This window comes from Vombatus ursinus, unplaced genomic scaffold (assembly GCF_900497805.2).
Source record: "Vombatus ursinus unplaced genomic scaffold, bare-nosed wombat genome assembly UNPS02000749.1, whole genome shotgun sequence".
Taxonomy (NCBI): Eukaryota; Metazoa; Chordata; class Mammalia; order Diprotodontia; family Vombatidae; genus Vombatus; species Vombatus ursinus.
In genome coordinates, this window is record NW_020940527.1 from 4,579,169 (window position 1) to 4,597,413 (window position 18,245).

Sequence of the window (18,245 nt, forward strand, 5' to 3'; positions counted from 1 at the left end):
TGTGGGCAGAAGATTCTTTCAGCGGCGGGGGCCGCTCTGCCGGGATGTGAAATCCCCTCGTGTCCCCAGCCCCCAGGAAGCCCAGGCGCCTGCTGGGATCGCTCCGCTTCCTCAGCCCTTGGATGGCAACGTCGTGGCATGCGGCTGCCACCAGGATGCTTGACGCTCAATGAGCCGTGTGGTTTCTGACTACCACACACTTGCTACCTCTGTACCGTGCAGAAGCCCAGCCATCTCTCCAGCAGCTCCAGCTGTTATCTCCTGTCTCCCCCCCCCCCCCCCCCCACCCCTCTATACTTCCTGTCCTACAGCAACCCCCCCAGGGCTGCTTCTGTGGCTGGGAAAGAGCTAAGGGCCCCACCCCAGCTGCAGCTGCATTTCAGGAACCAGTAATGGTGGGTAAAAAAAACCAACCAGCCCTTTCCTCCAAAGCCACCTTGGCCATGCTCATGACTCCCTTCTCCCCCGTAGGTGCCAGGAGCAGGTGCCAGGGGCAGTGGGCAGCATTCTGTCCAGTGAGGGTGGGGGGGAGGATATAAGGAAGCATCGCTGTCGCTCACAGTCCAAGGGTCATTGTGAGTACTCTATTCTTGTTACTCAGACCAGCTTAGCTCTGCCCCTTCCCTCCCTGGTGGAGCTTGCTCTTCTAGGGGCGAGGACCGTCCCAGCCTCTTGAGCTTCCCCACACCCCAATCCAGGCTCTATGACCCCGCCCCCCCGACACAGCCCAGCCCCCACCCCCCACCCCCTTCCTGTTCAAAAACCAGCCACTTCCCGCTTCTGCAGAAGGCTGCTTCCTGCCGCCTGTGTACTATTGCCATGGGTAGGGACCCGCGGCCAGCCAGCCTTCCAGCCCAGCCCCGACCACAGCCCCACTGTCCCCTCTACCTCCCCTGTCAAGAACCACAGTGGCAGCTTCTGCTTTCTGTGCACATTAAGCACCTCCACTCTCCCCGCCTAAAGACCCGGGGCAAATCCTTGTCTGATGCCAATCCCAGGGTCAAGTTCAAGCTCTGGGGAAATGGAGGAATTGGGGATCCACTCCCTTCCCTCATCAATCTAGCCCGGTAACACCAAGGATCGTGGGGCTGGCTATCCCACCATCCCTCACTAACAACCCTGCTGCTCACACAGTCTGTAGAGGAGGCCCAGGAAGCGCCTGGCAGGTCAATCTTTACCAGGAAAGGGTTAGGGCCTTAGGCTGACACCCCGAGGTAGCCCTTGCAGTGGAAATAACACTTGGAATCAGCAAGGCTGGGTCCAAGTCCTCAACTATGGACGTGTGACCCTGAGTGAGAAACCTAACCTCTGCTGCCTCAGTTTCCTCCTCTGTAAAATGAAGGGGAACTAGATGACCCCTAAGGTCCCTTCTAGTCCTGATCCTATGAAGGAGGGAACAAGCATTTATTAAGCACCAACTATATGCCGGGCACTTTACAAAGACTGTTTCATTTGATCCTCATAACCCTGGGGAGGTAGAGGCTATTATTATCCCTATTTTACAGAGGAGGAAACTGAGGCAGCAGAGGTTGTTACTTGCCCAGGGTCACATAGCTGTTAAGTGTCTGAGGCCACATTTGAACTCAGATCTCCTTGACTCCAGGCCCAGGGTTCTATCCACTGAGACACCTAGCTGCTTTTGCGACTTGAGAAGCCCCATGATGCACTGGATTTGAAGTGAGAGGATCTTGGGTCGGGCTCTGTCATTTACTTACCTGTATGACTGTGGGCAAGTCAAATAACCCCTTTGTGATTTAGTCTCCTTATTTGTAGAATGAGGGGGCCAGACTTGGTAGCCTCTAGTTTTGAATCTACCTTCCTAGGATGCTAGAGTCATACGCAGTAAGTGGCAAAGCCAGGATCACAGGAAGGTGAACCCGACCCTCAGTTTCCTCTTCTGTAAAATGGGAACAATACACATACCGCCCACCTTATGATATATTGTAAACCTTAAAAAGCTGTATAAATAGGGGTAGTTCTGTTCTTCCCCCAGGTAAGCCTGAGGAAAAAACAAGGCGGGCCCCTGAACCACACCCCCTCGGCGGCAGCCCGCACCCTCTCTTCAAGTAGATTCTGACCCTCCTTCGATATAGGGTATCAGCTCCCTCAGTCCCAGCTTGGGGATCACAACTTGGGAGTTCTCATCACAGCTCTGCCCTTTACTTCCCATGTGACCGTCCAGCGGGTCGTCCCCAGCTCCGTGGCTGACGAGAAGAATTTCTCTCCTGCCCCCTCAGTGCCCATGGAGGCTATGTAAGCAGCACGCCATGATTCAGTGCTGAGCGCTGGGCCTTGAGCATTCACAACATCCAGGCATTGCTGAGGTCACTTCCAGAATCATCAATCTACTTCAGCTCTCTCCAAGAGTACCACCCATCCTCTCTCCCAAGCCCAACCCCCGCTAGCACACTGCTCTGGAGGGCAGGAACGAAGGTTTCACAGGGGCCCAGTGTCTTAATCCAGCTTTCCCAGCAGCCTGTAAGCAGCCCACTGGCCCTAGGCACTGGGCAAGAGGAAATCACAAGGCTTAATCCGATAGTTCTCCTGACCACAACACATCCCCCCCCCCATCACTCCCCACCCCAGCACTGTGACATCCTTTTCATCATCGTCCCCACCCCAAGTCAGTTCCTGTGAGGCACAAAGAGTGTAGCAGTGGTCTAATGTCTCCTGTTCCTTTTCTATTCCCCAAGGCACTTAGGATATAGTCAGTATGCTGCACAAGCATCTGGTAAGGGTCTGTGATTTCATCAGTGCTGGGAAAACTCCCAGTGTGAAAACTCTATCCACAAATAGAGATCTTAAGCCAGAGGAGCATTGATTTAGATCAGGATATCTAGTCTGAGTCTGACCCCCACCCCCACCCCCATCCCCACCCCATTTTACAGATTAGGAAACTGAGGCCCACAGAGGTGAAACGCTTGCTCTAGGTCACGCAGACAAGGAAATAGCAAAATGAGGACTCTAACCCAGTTCCCTTGATTTCAAATTTGATGCTTTTCCTTCTGCACGAAGAGAGCTCTAACTCAATAAGCAAGTCCAAGCCTCTCTGAAAAGGTGAAATGATTTGTGTAAGGTCACACAGAGAGGAAAAGTCACAAGTGGGATTTGAACTCAGGTTCTCCTGACTCCCAAGTCCAACTTTCTTTCATCATGTGTTGACTGACTGGATAGAAGTAAAGGAAGTGGGGGAGGGTCTCTCCCCCCCTCCCCCACCCCAAAGCATTAGAGCCTTTCCTCTCAAACACCAATCCTAATACTTCAGCCTCAACTCCTGGTGTGTTTAACTAGAGAAGGCTTATACCCAATGAGAGAATGAAGGAGCTCCCATGGAGCGTCCCTAAAGCTAGAAGCCTCCCAAACTAGCTCTTAGGTCAGAGAAAATCTCTGCTGACCCCATTATCTGCCCCCACAGAAGGGAAGGCCCTGCCTCTGGGCACCACTCAGTGCTGTGGGGGAAGACATCATGCCAGCTGCCCCTAGAGGGTGCTAGCCCTCTGGGGCAAGGGCAGGGTCAGAGCCAGGGTTCCTAGGCCAGGGGATTCTGGTGTCAAGAGTCTTCACTGCCTGCTTGGGTAACATTTCCTTCACGGTAACTGGCCCGCCCCAAGTAAAGCATCCCAGGAAGGCAACCCTAAAAATAACTCCTCCCAGGCCAGCAGCAAGCAGAGGGGGAGGGGAAAGGATTGAGAAGAGGGGAGCAAGGAGAGGCTTTGGTTAATAGGGGCTCAGGGGTATGAAGGAGACTTTAGCGAGTGGGGAGAATTCAGAACTCCAGGCCCAGAGCCTGGTATAGACCAGAAGAGAGAAGGGACCCTTGGGAAGGAAAGAAGGGCTTGCTCCATCATTGCGGTCAGACCTCCAGGTGTGGATGGATGATGAGATGCCAGGGATGGGACAGTAAGGCACTGTTTGAGCTGAGGGACAACATACCTAGGTACAGGCCTGTAGTTGGGGCGGCGGCAGATGGCAAAGGCCCTCTGCCGAGAGGTACTTTAAAAGGTGGAAAGTGCCAAGCTGCTGCTGTCACCAGCTTCTCTGGCACCCAGAGCACCAGGCACCCGTGCGTCTGCCAGGGCTCTCTGGAAAAGACCGGGTGAGGGTGAGGGGGGTGGTGGCAGGTCCACCCCGCTTCAACTCCTACTCCCAACACAAGCAAATCCTTTCCCTTCTGTCTCCAGCCTCGGCCGAAGAATCAGGCTGGTTACTCACCTCTAAGGTTTCAGTTCAGGGCCCCAAGGCTCAGCCTATCCCTTTCAACGGACATGCCATGAGGGACAATCAGAGCAAAGTCCAGTCTGACTCTTTAAAAAACACTAGCTCTTACCTAGACCAGTCCTCCATAGGACTCAAATGGTAACCTATTAGGCTATATCAACACCAGAAGGGGTTCAAGGACACTTTAGGATGGAGAAAAGGGAGCGGGGATTAGGAGAATGGAATCTACTTCCAACCAACATGGACTGGTCCCAGATTCTGCCCCATCCTATCTTACTGCATTGTAACTCAACCCAATGAGACAGACCTATCCAGTACATGGCTGACACACCAGAATATGGTACTGCAAAGCAGAACTGAGAAGTCCCGGGGAAGACCTTCTAGATTATGGTATTTTCCACTCCCAGAAGCCCAAAAGGACCAGCAGTGTCAGACTCTTTGACCTACCACTTTCTCCTCCAATATCAAAGCTTTATTTTGAACACAGTCTCAGGGATCACACATCCCTGTCCCCCAATTTCCCAATATTTCATCCAAGCACATCACCAACTTTTCTTTCTTTTCTCCCCTCTATACTCCTGCTCCCCCCCAACCCCCTATCCTCAGCAGGAAAACAGCTCTCAGAGATGCCACAAGGGACACAAATGTCATGGGGGCTACTCAGGCCAACTTGAAGGGGGCGGAGACTTTCTGCTGGCACCACCCAGACAGATCCCCTTTCAGGCCCAAGGGCCAGCTGGGCCAGTGCAGAGGCACTCTCATCTCTTCTTGTAGCCAACACATCACAACTGGCCCATCCCAGCCTCAAACAGTGACAGGCAGACCCAAATGGGAGCACAGGCCTGAGTGTACAATCACAGATTGATCCACACTCATGCACACATATGTAAGCTGGCCCTTCCCTACTGGCCCACCACACCCTACCCCCAGTGACAGATATTCAGGCTGGGGAAGATGGCAGAGTAGCAGGTGAGGCCAAGGCCCTGTCTGGCTGTCAGACTCCAGAGAAGCACAGGACAGGAACATTCCTCACTGCCACAGCTGGGGTTGCCCAAAGCACACCCCTCACTAGCTGCCCCAGCATAACAGGCCTAGAGAGATGGAGAAGAATCCCACGTGCTGCTTACAAACCACGACAGGACTGTAGGCACGAAAGCAAAGACAGCATCCCTCTTCCTACCTCACTTTCAAGTTAGATGACCTCTCAGAAGCTGCCTGTAATTTGCTTTTTGTTTTTTAAATTTTTATCCCGAACAAACACCAAATGAAATGTGCATTTCCATAGATGTGGGAGAACAGAAGTGAATCATACATTAAACTTTAAATCTCTATTATGTACAACTTACTCTTCTTTCAAAGTACATAATAAATTCCACATGTAACTAACTTTCAAGGTTGTTCTGCAGTCTGCAGTTATCACACTCCTGCCGGGAAAGGTATGACCAACCTGGTTCTATTGGAGAAGGTGGCTTCACAGTCATTATGCTTGTCCCAAAGGGGTAAGGGTCCAATACCATCCTCCCGGCCCTCCATCATGGGGCCTAGTTTTAAACCCCTCCTATAGTTAAACAGCTGAATAAGACATCTTCCCTTGAGCTATAGGATCAAATTAGGAGGTCCCTTACCCCATATTTGCCCCTGTCAAGAAGCAACCATATAAATCTCTATAAAGGCCAGGAACTTAATATACCCGATTCCATGCTCATTGGACAACCCACAAAGACTCCACTTCCCACCACCAAACTAATCCATGACAAGCCTCTGATGCCACAAGGAGACTGAAGAGAAAAAAGGGGAAGGGGCCCAACTCCTGATTACAGGATCAGAAAATATCAGAGCTGAATGAAATCATGGGTTCAGACCAAAAAAGAACACTAGTAAGAATATTTTAATTCCCTGGTCTTAACTTCTAATCTAATAAATAAGAAGACAGAGGCCCAGCAAGAGGACAAGACTTTCCCAAGGTCACACAAGTAATAATTAAGGGAGCTAGGATAGGAATCCAGGTTCTTAAGAGTCCAAATCCAGGGCTCTTCATTATCACACCAGGCAGACTCATCCACCCACATCCATGGATTCAGAGAACCCATGGTGGTCTAATTCCTCTTGCCCAAGCAACCAGGTCCTATGTGCCCAGAAGAGATCCTAAAACCTTAGATTTAGGGCCAGGAAGGACATTGGAGGCTATCTTGAATCCCCAGAAACTAATATTTGGTAAAAAAAAAAAAATTTCCAGACCTGTGATTTTAATCGATATAAGGAATTCCCAGCTCAGCACCAGCTTTCCAACTCAGCATCTTAGAGTTGCCCAGGGCACTGAAAGGTTTCAGTCACCCAGCTAGTAAGTGTTCAGAGGTGAGACTCCCATGACTGCCTGACTCCAAGGCTGGCTTTCTAGCCACCTCACCACGCTGACTACTCTACACTCCTAATGGGACTTCTACATCTTCTCTATCTTCCCAGGGTCAATCGCACTGCAAACAGAAGAAGAGAAGGAAGGAAAACAAAAAAAAAAAAGACAAGGAAATCTGGGTGATACAGCAACCAACCTCAGACTCCCTCCCTCCAGAATGGCTACCCAAGCCCCCACTCTACCTGCATGCCCACCATGGCCCAGGCATAGAAATCCAATACCTGTTTAGTCCCAGGCAAACAGTGAAGAGGTGAAATCCAGCCCCAGCTGCTCTAGTACCTTTATAAAATATACAGCGTAAGCCGAGAGGCTGTAGGATAACCACAGCCTTTACTCCAGGGCTCTGCGGGGCAAGAGCACAGCATGGCACTCATCCCAACCTTCACTCAAGGGATTCTATCCCACCCTGCCTTCTCTCTTTCTTCACTCAATAAACATTCTCATAGCACTATCACCCTAAAATGTACCCTCATGTTATGCTAATATGCTATAAGCCTCCTGCCCCCCAATATCCCAACTACTCGGTATTTCATTGGTACTACCCTATGAACATCCCTTCCTCCATAAGTTTCCACTCAGGATATCCTCACTCTTGGCATCTGTGCCAATCATAATGGACTGGTTCTCTAAATTCTTCTGCTCCACAGATTCTTGGCACACTCACACCCCCAGGGCATAGTCCCCATCTGGGCATGACAGTCCCAAGAGAGAACAACATGGTACCCTAGCTCACATTCCTACAGAAACTACTTAGCTAGAGTTCTTTTTCTAAAGGGGAAAAAAATAAAGCCTGGTTCAAAACATACTCTGGTTTGGGTCCCCAGGGCTTGGGGACGAAAGTACTGGTTTAGCATGGTTTATAACAGATAAAGAGGAAAGAGGCAAGACACATTGCTCTACCACCTCAAAGCAGCCTGGGGGGTGGGGGTAGGGAGGGAAAAAAGGGATGAAGCTTCACTTCAGGTCAGGTCAAAGAGAGCAGACAGCTCCCCCAAATCAGGTCTATGGGCACAGCACTCAACTCTCAGCTGTCCTTCCCTTCCCCAGCTCCTGGACAAGAAGAGGGCACTGTCGAGAGGAGAGAGGGACGTTGCATCATCAACTGGAGACACCAGACACCAGGGTCCCATTTCTGAGGGCACTGGGACTTTGCTGTGGGTTGCTAGTGAGTGATGTATCCATTCCCAGGACAGAGAATGTCTGCAGGGGGAGGAAGGTGGAGAGGGGGGAGGCCAGAATGAAACAGTGTTCCTATCCTAGCCCACACTGCCCCGATGGAGGGTAGGAGGGCACCCTGGCCACCCACATGTTTCTATGACAACCATCACCCTGGAGCCAAGATGCCCAAACAGAAGAGAAACCAATGAACAAGTGAACTGGGTAGCAGATGTTCAGGACCAAGAAAGAGATGGGCAGACGGGATGTGAACAAATAGAAGCTGATAAATCCCACACCTGGGGACCACCTCCTCCTACAAAGCCCCACCACCAGAAAGCAAGCAGTCCCAAGGAAACCATCCATGCTGCGAGACCCGAGGCTCCCTGCTTCCTTAGAATCAGCTCTAAGTCCCAGAACATTCTTTTCTGTGTTTCTCATGGCCCTGGGATGCTGACAACACTGGCCAGTCCCCTCCAGCTCCCCTCAATCCTACAGCCTGACAACTTCAATATCAAAAAACATTTATTAAGCATCTCCTAGGTACCAGGCACTGGGGGTACAAAGGCAAAAATGATACCGTCCTGCTCTCACAGAGCTTACATTCTACTCGGACAATCCCAGAGCTCCCCATTCCCTAGGAGAATAATTACTAATCTTGATGTAGTGCTTAAGGTTTACAAAGCCCTTTCTGTAGTCATGAGCCTCACAACAACCTGGTGGGCTAGGTCACCACCGTATTATCATCCCCATCTTACAGATGAGATTTAGAGGAAGTTAAGTGACTCCCCCCCCCCCAGTTATATACCCAAGTGTCAGCACCAGGATTTGAACTCGGGTCTCTCTTGACTGCAAGCCCAAGTATTCTTTGCACTATAACCCCTCTATGCAGCCCATTTGGGGTGCCATCCCTGTGGTGCCTTGTATAATTCAGAGCACCCTCCTCTACTTATGCCTCACAGCTATAACCTGGAGCGCTCATCACACCCCATCCACTAAACCTCTGTACATAATTATTCCTTCACCAGATCTATTCATTTACCAGTCACTCATACTTTTAGGACCACACAAGTCTGATTCGAGGAAGCTAGGTATATACCGATGTGAGATTAGAGGTAGAACTGTTCTGGGGGAGGAGATACAACAATTAGACCTTGTCTTCTCTGGCCTTGAGAAAGTCTCCACAGTCAGCCTTTGAAGTCAGGCCCCCTGCAGAGAGCTGCAGCCCCTCTGACCTACTGCCATCAGGTGCCTTCTCTCTTTCTCCTGTACAAGAGGCAGCCAACCTCTGCCCAGGAGAGATTGCATCTTCGGCTGCATCACTAACTTGGTAATTTGATCAAAAAAAAAAGCAATCCAGTTCATGTGGCAGAATTTGTTCCCGAAGAGTCCTCGCCAATACCAGCCTCCCCTGATGTTTACAGATTTTCTTCCCCTTGGGAGTCCATTTGGCTGCCTGGTGGGCAGGGGGAGGCAAGCAACTATCCAGGCTGCTCATTTACTGCAGTGGGAGGGGGAGGATAATGTGTGGATAGGACAGCTCTTTGACTCCAACAATCCATATCAAGTGGGACCTTTCCTCACATTCACCAAATTAGGGAATGCTGGCTTTGTGCTACGTGAAACTACATTTCTCCAGCAAATCGTGGAGTTAATGCCGCCTTTTCTCCCCCTTCAGGGACCAAAATTCCCACTTGCCAGAACCTTCAGCTGCACCAGTCACCCCTGTGAGAACAACCACCACTTCTTCATTTCTTCGTCCATCCCAAAGGCTCCTGGGCCTCTCCTGCCTAGACAGAGGAGCTTTCTGAATCAGTTCCCCAGAAAGACTTCTATTCCAAGTTCCAATAATCACCTCCTACCGTCACCAACTTCTGCTCCACCATCCAAATGCCCCACTCTTTCAGGGGATAAAGATCAAGATTAATCAAGTAACAAGTATTTATTAGGGACCTACTATGTGCCTGGCACTGTGCTGGGATGGAAAGACAGAAGTGCAGGAATACCTGCCTTCAAGGGGTTTTCATCCATACACACTCACCTCGGGCTGATAGCTTCTTGGTGTTAATGATTTTTGCTGCATACTCCTGAGTGGAGGTTTTCTTGACACACCTTCGGACCACAGAGAAAGCGCCCCTGGAAAGAGAGGAGAGCAAGTAGTGGGACAAAGACTGGAGCAGAGTGACAAATACTTAGACCTGATCTCACAACAACATGAATGCTCTCCGTGCCCAGATTCTACATCAGAATGACCCCCACCTACAACCACAGTCATTCACTCCTGACAGTGACTCCCCTAACCCGAGAATAGGTTGACAGACTCTTCCTTGACCCCCCCACCCACCCACCCAATGGCACTCCCACCTAAGCATTCACGACAAAAAGCAGTATGACTTAGACCTATAATTAAAAAAAAAAAAAGATTTCCCTCCACCCTGTCCCTTTATCTGACCCTGGGGCAAAGAAACAACTCAAGACTTCAGGCTTACAGGTGTGGGATTGGTGGAAAATGTTCCTAACACACACCTGATGCATTCAGAGCTACCCTGCATTCCAGGGGAGGAGAAGTGACGAGTGAGGGGCAAAGGTACCCTTTCCTACTCATAGGAGTCATAGTTGAGAACCATAGGAAATTTGGGAGGTAGAACTCCCTAAAGAAGACACCATCTCCCTCATCCATGGGAGGAATAAAGCTCTAGCATCAGGAGAGGAGACAGAGGCCCACGGACCGTCAGACCCTGAGGGTCCCACCACATCCCACAAAAAGAACAGCATCTCAGTCCAAGCTAGCAGCAGGGAAAGGGAAGGCGAGCCCTCCTCACAAGTGAGGCAGGGGCCCCAGCTGTCAAGGGCAGGGTTGCAAAGTCTCTCCCTTCCTTCTCCCTTTCCCCTCCCGGCCTCCACTCCCCTCCCCACCCCCGAGAAAGCCCTCCAGCTTTCGATACCCAGCTCCCCTCGCCCGTGCGTGAACAGGATGGGGGGCAGGGCGGGGGCTGCAGTGTCCGGGTTGGGGGGGGCGGGGAGGAGAGTCTGGGGCTGCAGCAGCAGCGGTGGTGGCGGCGGCGGCGGCGGCAGCAGCGGCCGGAGGCTGCTCGGTGCCGTGCGGAGGGGAGGGGGATGCTGCGGCTGCGGCGCGCGGCTCCCGGGACCACTGCAGGGAGGTGGGGGGGAAGAAGGGGGGGCTGCAGCAGCGCCCAGCAGCGGGGTCGGGATCCGGGAAGAGGCTGCACTAGCCCCCAGACGGGGGCGGGGCCAGGCACCCGAGCAGCCCCCAGACCCCGGGCACCGGCTGTGGATCGGGCCGCGGGGTCCGGGCTCGCATAGGGTGTGACCAAGGTCGGAGAGCCTGCGGGGCCGGAGCGGGCCGGGGGCGTGGCTGGGGGAGCCCGGGAGCGACCGGGGGGCTGCAGTCAGCCGGGGCTCGTCCGTCCAACCGGATGCAGCAGGAGGCTCCGGTCTGGCTGCAGGGGCCGGAGCTGGCTGGGGAGGGGCCGGGGGCGGGGGCGCCTGGCGGGGAAGGGGCGCCGCACCGGCCGGGCTGCAGCGGGGCCGGTGCAGGGCCGGGGGGCGGGGGGAGGAGCCGCAGGAGCGACCGGGGGCGGGGGGAGTCCGAGCCGTACTTGCCGAGCTCTTCGTAGAGCTGGTAGTCGTCGGTGAAGCGGGTGCAGGGGGCGGTGGTGGCCATGCTGGCGGGGCGGGCACGGCTGCGCTGCCCGCTCCGATCTCCGTGCACAGTCACCGCCGCCCGGCCGAGAGGGAGCAGGAGGAGGAGACGGGGCTGAGCCCAGCAGCACCGCGAGACTTTACCGGGGAGCGAGGCGGGGAGGGACACCCCCGCTGCCCGCCCCCAGCCCGGCCCGCCCGCCCCCGGGGAGGGGCTTCTCGCGGGCGCCCCGCCCCGCCCCGGCCGGGCAGCCGCCTGCCCAGCCCCGGCACGGGTGGACCTACGGCCCAGGCCGGGAAGGGTGGGGGACCGGGAGGGAAAGATGCAGGGAGTGGGGCTGTACTGACCTAGCAGCCGCCCCACGGTCAAGGTCCCGAGAAGCGGAAGGGAGGGTGACCCCAGTGTCCTTCTCAGGGGTCTGGGCTGCACCGAGGAGTCCGGCATGGAAGGGTTAGGGTGGAGACAGAGAGCTGGCAGCCCATGCCTCTATGACGGAGGCCCTCAGACAGGGCCCTAGATGGAGTGACTCCTAAACAGACCCCCCAGGGGCCCCCAAACCCAGACGCTCGGGGCAGATAGACAGAGTGTTCCGTCTCTCTGCAAATCGGGCCCCTGCACCACCGGGATGCAGAAGAAAGAAATCAGAAGACCTAGTACAGAATCCCAGCTCTGCCACTCAAACGAGTCGGTTCTCTCTGGGCCTCGGTTTCTTCCTCCGTCCAAGCAGGGGATTCGACTAGATAACTTCCCAGGTTCCTATGTGGAGAGAGGGCTGTTGGAGCTGGAGTCAGAGAACCTGGGTTCTAATTCTGTCTCAGCTACTTACTTCTTTAACCTCGGTTTCCTAACCTGTAAAATGAGAAGATTGTGCTAGATAACTCTTAAGGTCCCCTTCTGCTCTAAGACAGTCCCATGATCTTCAGATAGCGTAATGGATCAGAACTCAAGTTTAGGAACCTGCAGGAAACAGATCTAAGGCGGCAAGCAGTTCTTGGCTCAAGGAGATGACACCAACTCAAAGCCAAGATGAGTATTGGCTAGGAACACCCCAGAGTGGCAGAATGTTAGAGCCAGGAAGGGACCTTAGAGTTCATCTGGCCAAACCGTCCTCATTTTGAAGAGGAGGGAACTGAAGCCAGGAGAGACTGAATAATAACTTGCCTGAGGCAAGCCAGGTGGTACCGGGGAGGGGGTTGAATTTTGAGTCCAGAAGACCCGAATTTAAAACCTGCCTCAGATGCTTACTAACTGTATGACCCTGGGCAAGTCATCTAACCACAGTCAGAGTGAAATTCCTCATTTGTAAAATGTGGATAACAATAGCACTTACATCACAGTGTTGTGAGGATCAAATGAGATTATGTAAAATGCTTTGCGGACCATAAAGCACATTATTGTTATTGTTGTTGTTATTACTAAGGCTGCACATAGAGTAGGTGACAGCTGGATTTCAAACCCAGCCCCTCCTGACTCTGAGTCTCTAGAACCCAGGTTTAATTCAGATTTGACCAGACCCAAGTGAGGGAGCCAACCTCCCCTGGATAAGAAGAAACATCACCTAAACCTCAAAGATGGATGAATAACACCTCTCTAGTCAGCTTGATATCCAGCCTCTGGGGTGTATTTGGCCAAATCCCAGGCTATCTCCTCCTCCTTCCAGCTTGTGAGAAAGTACCAACGGCTTTGCTTTTCTTCCTTCCCGCAGGCCCCCAACCCCCCCAGGTGGGGGCGGTAAGCAGGGCAGAGGGGCATAGCTGTCCCCGAGCAGAAACTGGCTGGGCAGGTTTGGAACCTGCCCAGACAGCTGCATGCTCACCTAGGCTTGGGGCCGGAGACAGCTGAGCAGGGCTGCAGTGTGCTCTCACTCTCACTGCGGCTGAGCAGACTTGATTACACCAGGACACCCACTGGGACTCCGCTGAGCTGGGTTTCATCCAGTTATCAGGCAGGCTCCTCCAGGGAGCCAGTAGAGAGAATCCATCACCATAGCCTCATTTCTAGGTCTAGCCTGGGGAGGCTGGGAGAGGAAAAGGTGAACACCTTATATCACAGAATGGGGGGGGGGGGAGAGACATTGCTGGACTGGGGGAGTTAAGAGATCTGGGTTTTAACCCTGACTCTGCTACCAGGGCACTGTAGAGATAGAGACTAGATTTCAGACTTCATTGGTATAGGGAGGAGATGCTCTCTACCAGTACAATTGGCATCTTCTCTGCAATCTGTAGTTTTGCAGATGCAATTGGGATCAAGTGACTTGCCCAGGATCTAGAGTCTGAGGCCCTATTTGAACTCGGGTCCTTCTGATTCCAGGGCCAGTGCTCTACCCACTGTGCCACCTGGCTGTCCTGCAACCTATAGTTTAAAGAGTTGCCCAGAACACTGAGAAGTTAAATGACTTGCCCAAGGCCACACAGCTTATACGTGTTAGAGAAGGGGGAATTGAACTCAGGTCTTCTGTCTCCAAGGCCACCTTTCTGTCTGTTAGACTTTCAAATAGAGGCCAAGCCAGATAGGATTGGAAACTATATATCTTCAGAGTCACAGTCTTAATCTGTTGCACCCCTGCCCCCACCCTCACTGTCTAAGCCTTAATTTCCTCCTTTGTAAAATGAGGGGACTAGATTCAATGATTTCAAAGGATCCTGGCAGTGCCTTATCAGCCAGAAATAGTCAGAGACCAACTGGTATTGATGGTCCTAGGACTGGTGAGAAGGAGGTAGGGAATAGAGATGAAAATCCTTCTAATCAGAGGGTAGGGTTTGGAACAAAGGTGAGGGACAATACAACCACTCTCCACTCTTGCCTAAGGCAACCAAAGTGCAGCTGTTGGGGAGCCCAGCCACTTCCTATCTTAAAACATCACAGTAAGATCCTGGCCCCTTTATGGGGGGCAAATCCTGAAGGAGTTGGTGGGAGGGGAGAGAGACTGAAGCTTAGGGTGTTTTTTTCAATTACTGTGGGTGCATTCATTAGCTAGATAGATGAGCCCAGCACTCCAGCTCAGCTCAACTCAGGGTATGTTCATTCAGGGGAATAGTCACAGTTTTGTAGTAAATTATAGTTACAAAGTATTTTACTGTATGATCTTATCTGATCTTCATAACAGCCCTGGAAGGGGGTCAGTTTTAGGATTATGATCCATGTTTCATAGATGAGGAAACTAAGGCTCAGAATGGATATATGACTTAATCAAATACTGGTGGAACCCAAACTTGAAATGAGGTCTTCTGACTCCAACCGCAATGCTCTTTCCACTACACCATACACGAGTGTCGCCACTAAGCAATCCACCATCAATTGCCATCAATTTTTAATTCTAGATTAAAATGCCTTAGTCCCTATGCCCTGGGCACTGATCCTGAAAGTTTTACATTTATTAACATGAAGTGAAGAGAGAAGAAAGAGATGCAGGTGTGAGGTGATTCAGATAGGAACTGATAAAGGCTGGATCAAAGCAGTGAAATAGAGGAAAACTTTAGAGGAGGCAGGAGAAAGGCTCATGGCTTCCATTGCTAGCCTGAGTCCTACCCCCCTCCCAAGTAGCTCAGCCCAGACTCAAATCTAGAGATACGGATTCCAGGTCCAGTGTTTTCTCCATTCCCTCACTATGAAGGGTGTAGAAAGATGAAGGAGAGAAGAAAATGAAGAGCTCAACTCGACGTTTATTTATAGTAAGTACTAAGTGCTAAGAGTTGTGTGCTAGGTCCTAGGGAGATGAGGACAAATGTACCACTCACTGCCCTCAGGGAGCTTATATAGTACTGGGGAAATAGGAATATACAAGCAAATATGTGTAAGATATGTGCACGTTAATTTCAAGAGGAGCTCACTAAATACTGGTCAGGAAAGGGCTTGGTGTAGGAGGTAACCTCAGGGCTGAGCCAGGAAGGACACTAGGGAGTCTAAGAGGTTGAAAAAGGTGTGTGCTGGTAAATGTTTAACAACTGGCTTTGGGAGGGTAGGCATGGGGAGTGTAAGCCTGATACATTTTAAAATTTAATCTGCATTATTAATATTTTCTCATCACTTTCTTGAGTCTAGATGATCAACATTAAGAATAAATCACTCCTTGATTTATATCATTTGCTGATTTCCAAGGTGTAAATGCTCAAGCTGAAACTTAACATTGGCTGTGTTAGAGCTGGTGCCAGTATACCCCTGGGTTGAGGTTAGGGGAGAATGTATTCTGTGCTGTGAGGGTACTACATGTACAAAAGGGTCAGCTAGGTGGCACAGTGAATAGAGCACCAGGCCTGGAGTCAGGAAAACCTGAGTTCAAATCTGACCTCAGACATTTATTAGCTGTGTGACCCTGCGCAAGGCACTTAACTGTGTTTGCCTCAGTTTCCCCATCTGTAAAATGAGCTGGAGAAAGAAATGGTAAACCACTCCAGTGTCTTTGCCAAGAAAATCCCAAATGGGATCACAAAGAGTTGGATGCCATCGAACAACAACAACACTTGTGCAAAAGTGTGAAGAGGGAGATGTAATATTGAGTACATGAGCAGCTAGTAGGCCATTTTGGCAGGGATGTTAAGTGTGTGAAAGAGAGTAATAGTAAATGAAGTGGAAGCCAGACTATGGAGAGTTAGGCTGAGAAATTTCTATTTCGTCCTAAAGGCAATAGGGAGCCACCAGAGATGTTTGAGCAGGGGGTCGACAGCTTCAGACCTGTGTTTTAGGAATTCCAATTCGGCAACTGAGTGGAGAATAGATTGGAGAGAGGAAAAATGGGAAGCTGGAGAGTTGTGGGTAAAGCAATTTTTGAGATTATTCCGAGTTGACAAAAAGGCATTTGACAATAAGTGCAGCTGTTATTACTTAAACAAAAACAATTTTCTAAATGGGGTATGAGGAGTAGAGGGGGATATGAGTGGGAATGCATAAACTGAATTCATTCTCTTCTTTTTTTTCTTTCCTCATTCATTCATTCAACACCTAATGAAGGGACACAATGGACCGAAAAGGCTTTTATCTCCTCTTAAGAACCCTTCAATAACTCAGACACTGAGGTGGTCTCAGTGGCAAATAGAATCCACCAACCCACACCACCCCAGTATTCTAAGCCTTCAGCACTGACCCAATCTCTTGCTACACCATAACAATTAGCAGGAAGATCTATGTAAATAATAACTTACCAGTCCTTCATAAGTCACTGTTTATAGCAGCTTCATGGGATCCAATCTGCACAGGCAGAAATATAGTCCCAACGGATACTCTGGGCCATGTTCTCTTAAATTCAATTTAACACACGTTTCTTAAACATGTAACGATATGCCCAGGCATCATGATGGATGCTGGAGACACAGAGTTAAATGATACAGTCTTTGTCCTTTGTTCTTTGGCTCCTGAGGGGATAAGACTTGGGCATGAATAAGAACATGCATGATAATTTGAGGAGAGGAAAACTAACCTCTCTCAACAAGGAAGGGGTCCTCTGGGATGTGGAAGCTGAAGTGAGTCTTGAAGGACGATAAAGGTACTCAGCCAGGCATCAGGCTGGGCCCTCACAGTAGGTTTGGGGGAAAGACAGGCTGATAGCAAATGGTCATGGACATTACAGATGGATGATCGAACCACAGATTTAGAGTCAGATGGTCCAATGCCTTTATTTTACAAATGAAGAAACTGAAGCCTTGAGAGGTTAACTGACATGCCCAAAGTCACACAAGTAGGGGATGTTGTGTGTGGTAGTGGGGAGGTCTCCTTGACAAAAATGCTTCATCTTATATAAGAAATGGCCCTGAAAACTGCTCCATACCCCTTATATGAGAGGACTTTACTCTCTAATTCTCGATTCCTTAAAAATGACAGATATCCCAATTTTATTCATTCTAGAGATAAAAATATTTGCAACTGGGGCATGAGAGGAATGAGATATTTGGAAGTGGGGTAATTGAAATATGAGAGATGGGGTATGCGGAGACAGGATTTATTCAGGTAGAAGAGTGATAAAGTGTTAAGGACCCCTTACCAAGAGATAATAGAGAAATGGACATCGGTGGCTGAGGCCTTCTAAAAAAAGGGGGAGGGATGTAGTCATTGGGAGGATGGGGGAGAAATATTGAGGTATTCAGGTAAGGACCTGCAGTCAAATGAGATCATGTTTGTGGAATACTTTGTCAACCTTGAGACGCAAGATGAATGTCAGCTATGTGGGTTAAGGACTCAAGTGTCTGGAGGGAGGGACTGAGGCATTTGGAAGTGAAGAGAGCCCGTCTGTGAGGGGAGGAGACAGGCTCTGTGCTTTGGGTAAGTGGGGGGAAGGTATTTAGGCTATGTCTGAGACTGACCAGTGGGCGTCTTACTCTGGGCTTCTAGACTGCAAGCAATTAGGAAGAGCGGGTGTGTGGAGCCATCTAGTGGGGGTAGCCCAGAAGTTCGAGTAGGGAAGCACCTACATGAAGGAGAAGGGAAAGTGACCGATCAGGGGCAGGTCTGGGTGACCGTGAGAATGTCAGGTGCCCATCTGGGAAATAAGAAGGCTGGGTGTATGTGTAACTGACTGGTACAAGGGATAGTGGACCAGGTGCTAGCCTTGGAGTCAGTAAGATCTGAGTTCTAATCCTGCCTCAGAATTTACTGTGTGACTCTGGATAAATCATTGAATATCTCAGTCTCAGTTTCCTCATCTGTAAAAATGAGGAGGTGAACTTGATGTCCCCTGAGACTCCTTCCAGCTCCAAATGTATGAGAGGGGAGGAATGGAAGGTGAGAAAGATGGGGGTTGGGGTGGAGAAAGAGAACATTGGGTTAGGAGTCAGAGGTCCTGGGTTCAAATGCTAGCTTTGCTAC

General features: G+C 50.8%; 1 protein-coding gene across 9 annotated transcripts in view; it reads right to left on the reverse strand.

Annotated features, from left to right (window-relative positions):
• CAMK2G (calcium/calmodulin dependent protein kinase II gamma) overlaps positions 1 to 11,512 on the reverse strand; it is a 60,599-nt gene extending 49,087 nt beyond the window's left edge. For 6 of the 9 annotated variants that reach the window (XM_027858694.1, XM_027858686.1, XM_027858681.1 and 3 more), the window contains exons 1-2: positions 11,407 to 11,512; positions 9,828 to 9,922 (exon numbers count right to left, since the gene is read on the reverse strand). In XM_027858694.1, coding sequence (XP_027714495.1) covers positions 9,828 to 9,922; positions 11,407 to 11,471 — 160 coding nt within the window. In that variant the 5' untranslated portion in view covers positions 11,472 to 11,512. The remainder of the gene's footprint in view (positions 1 to 9,827; positions 9,923 to 11,406) is intronic. The other 3 variants (XM_027858710.1, XM_027858708.1, XM_027858701.1) reach the window with 1 other exon arrangement.
• Between the last annotated feature and the right edge of the window lie 6,733 nt (positions 11,513 to 18,245).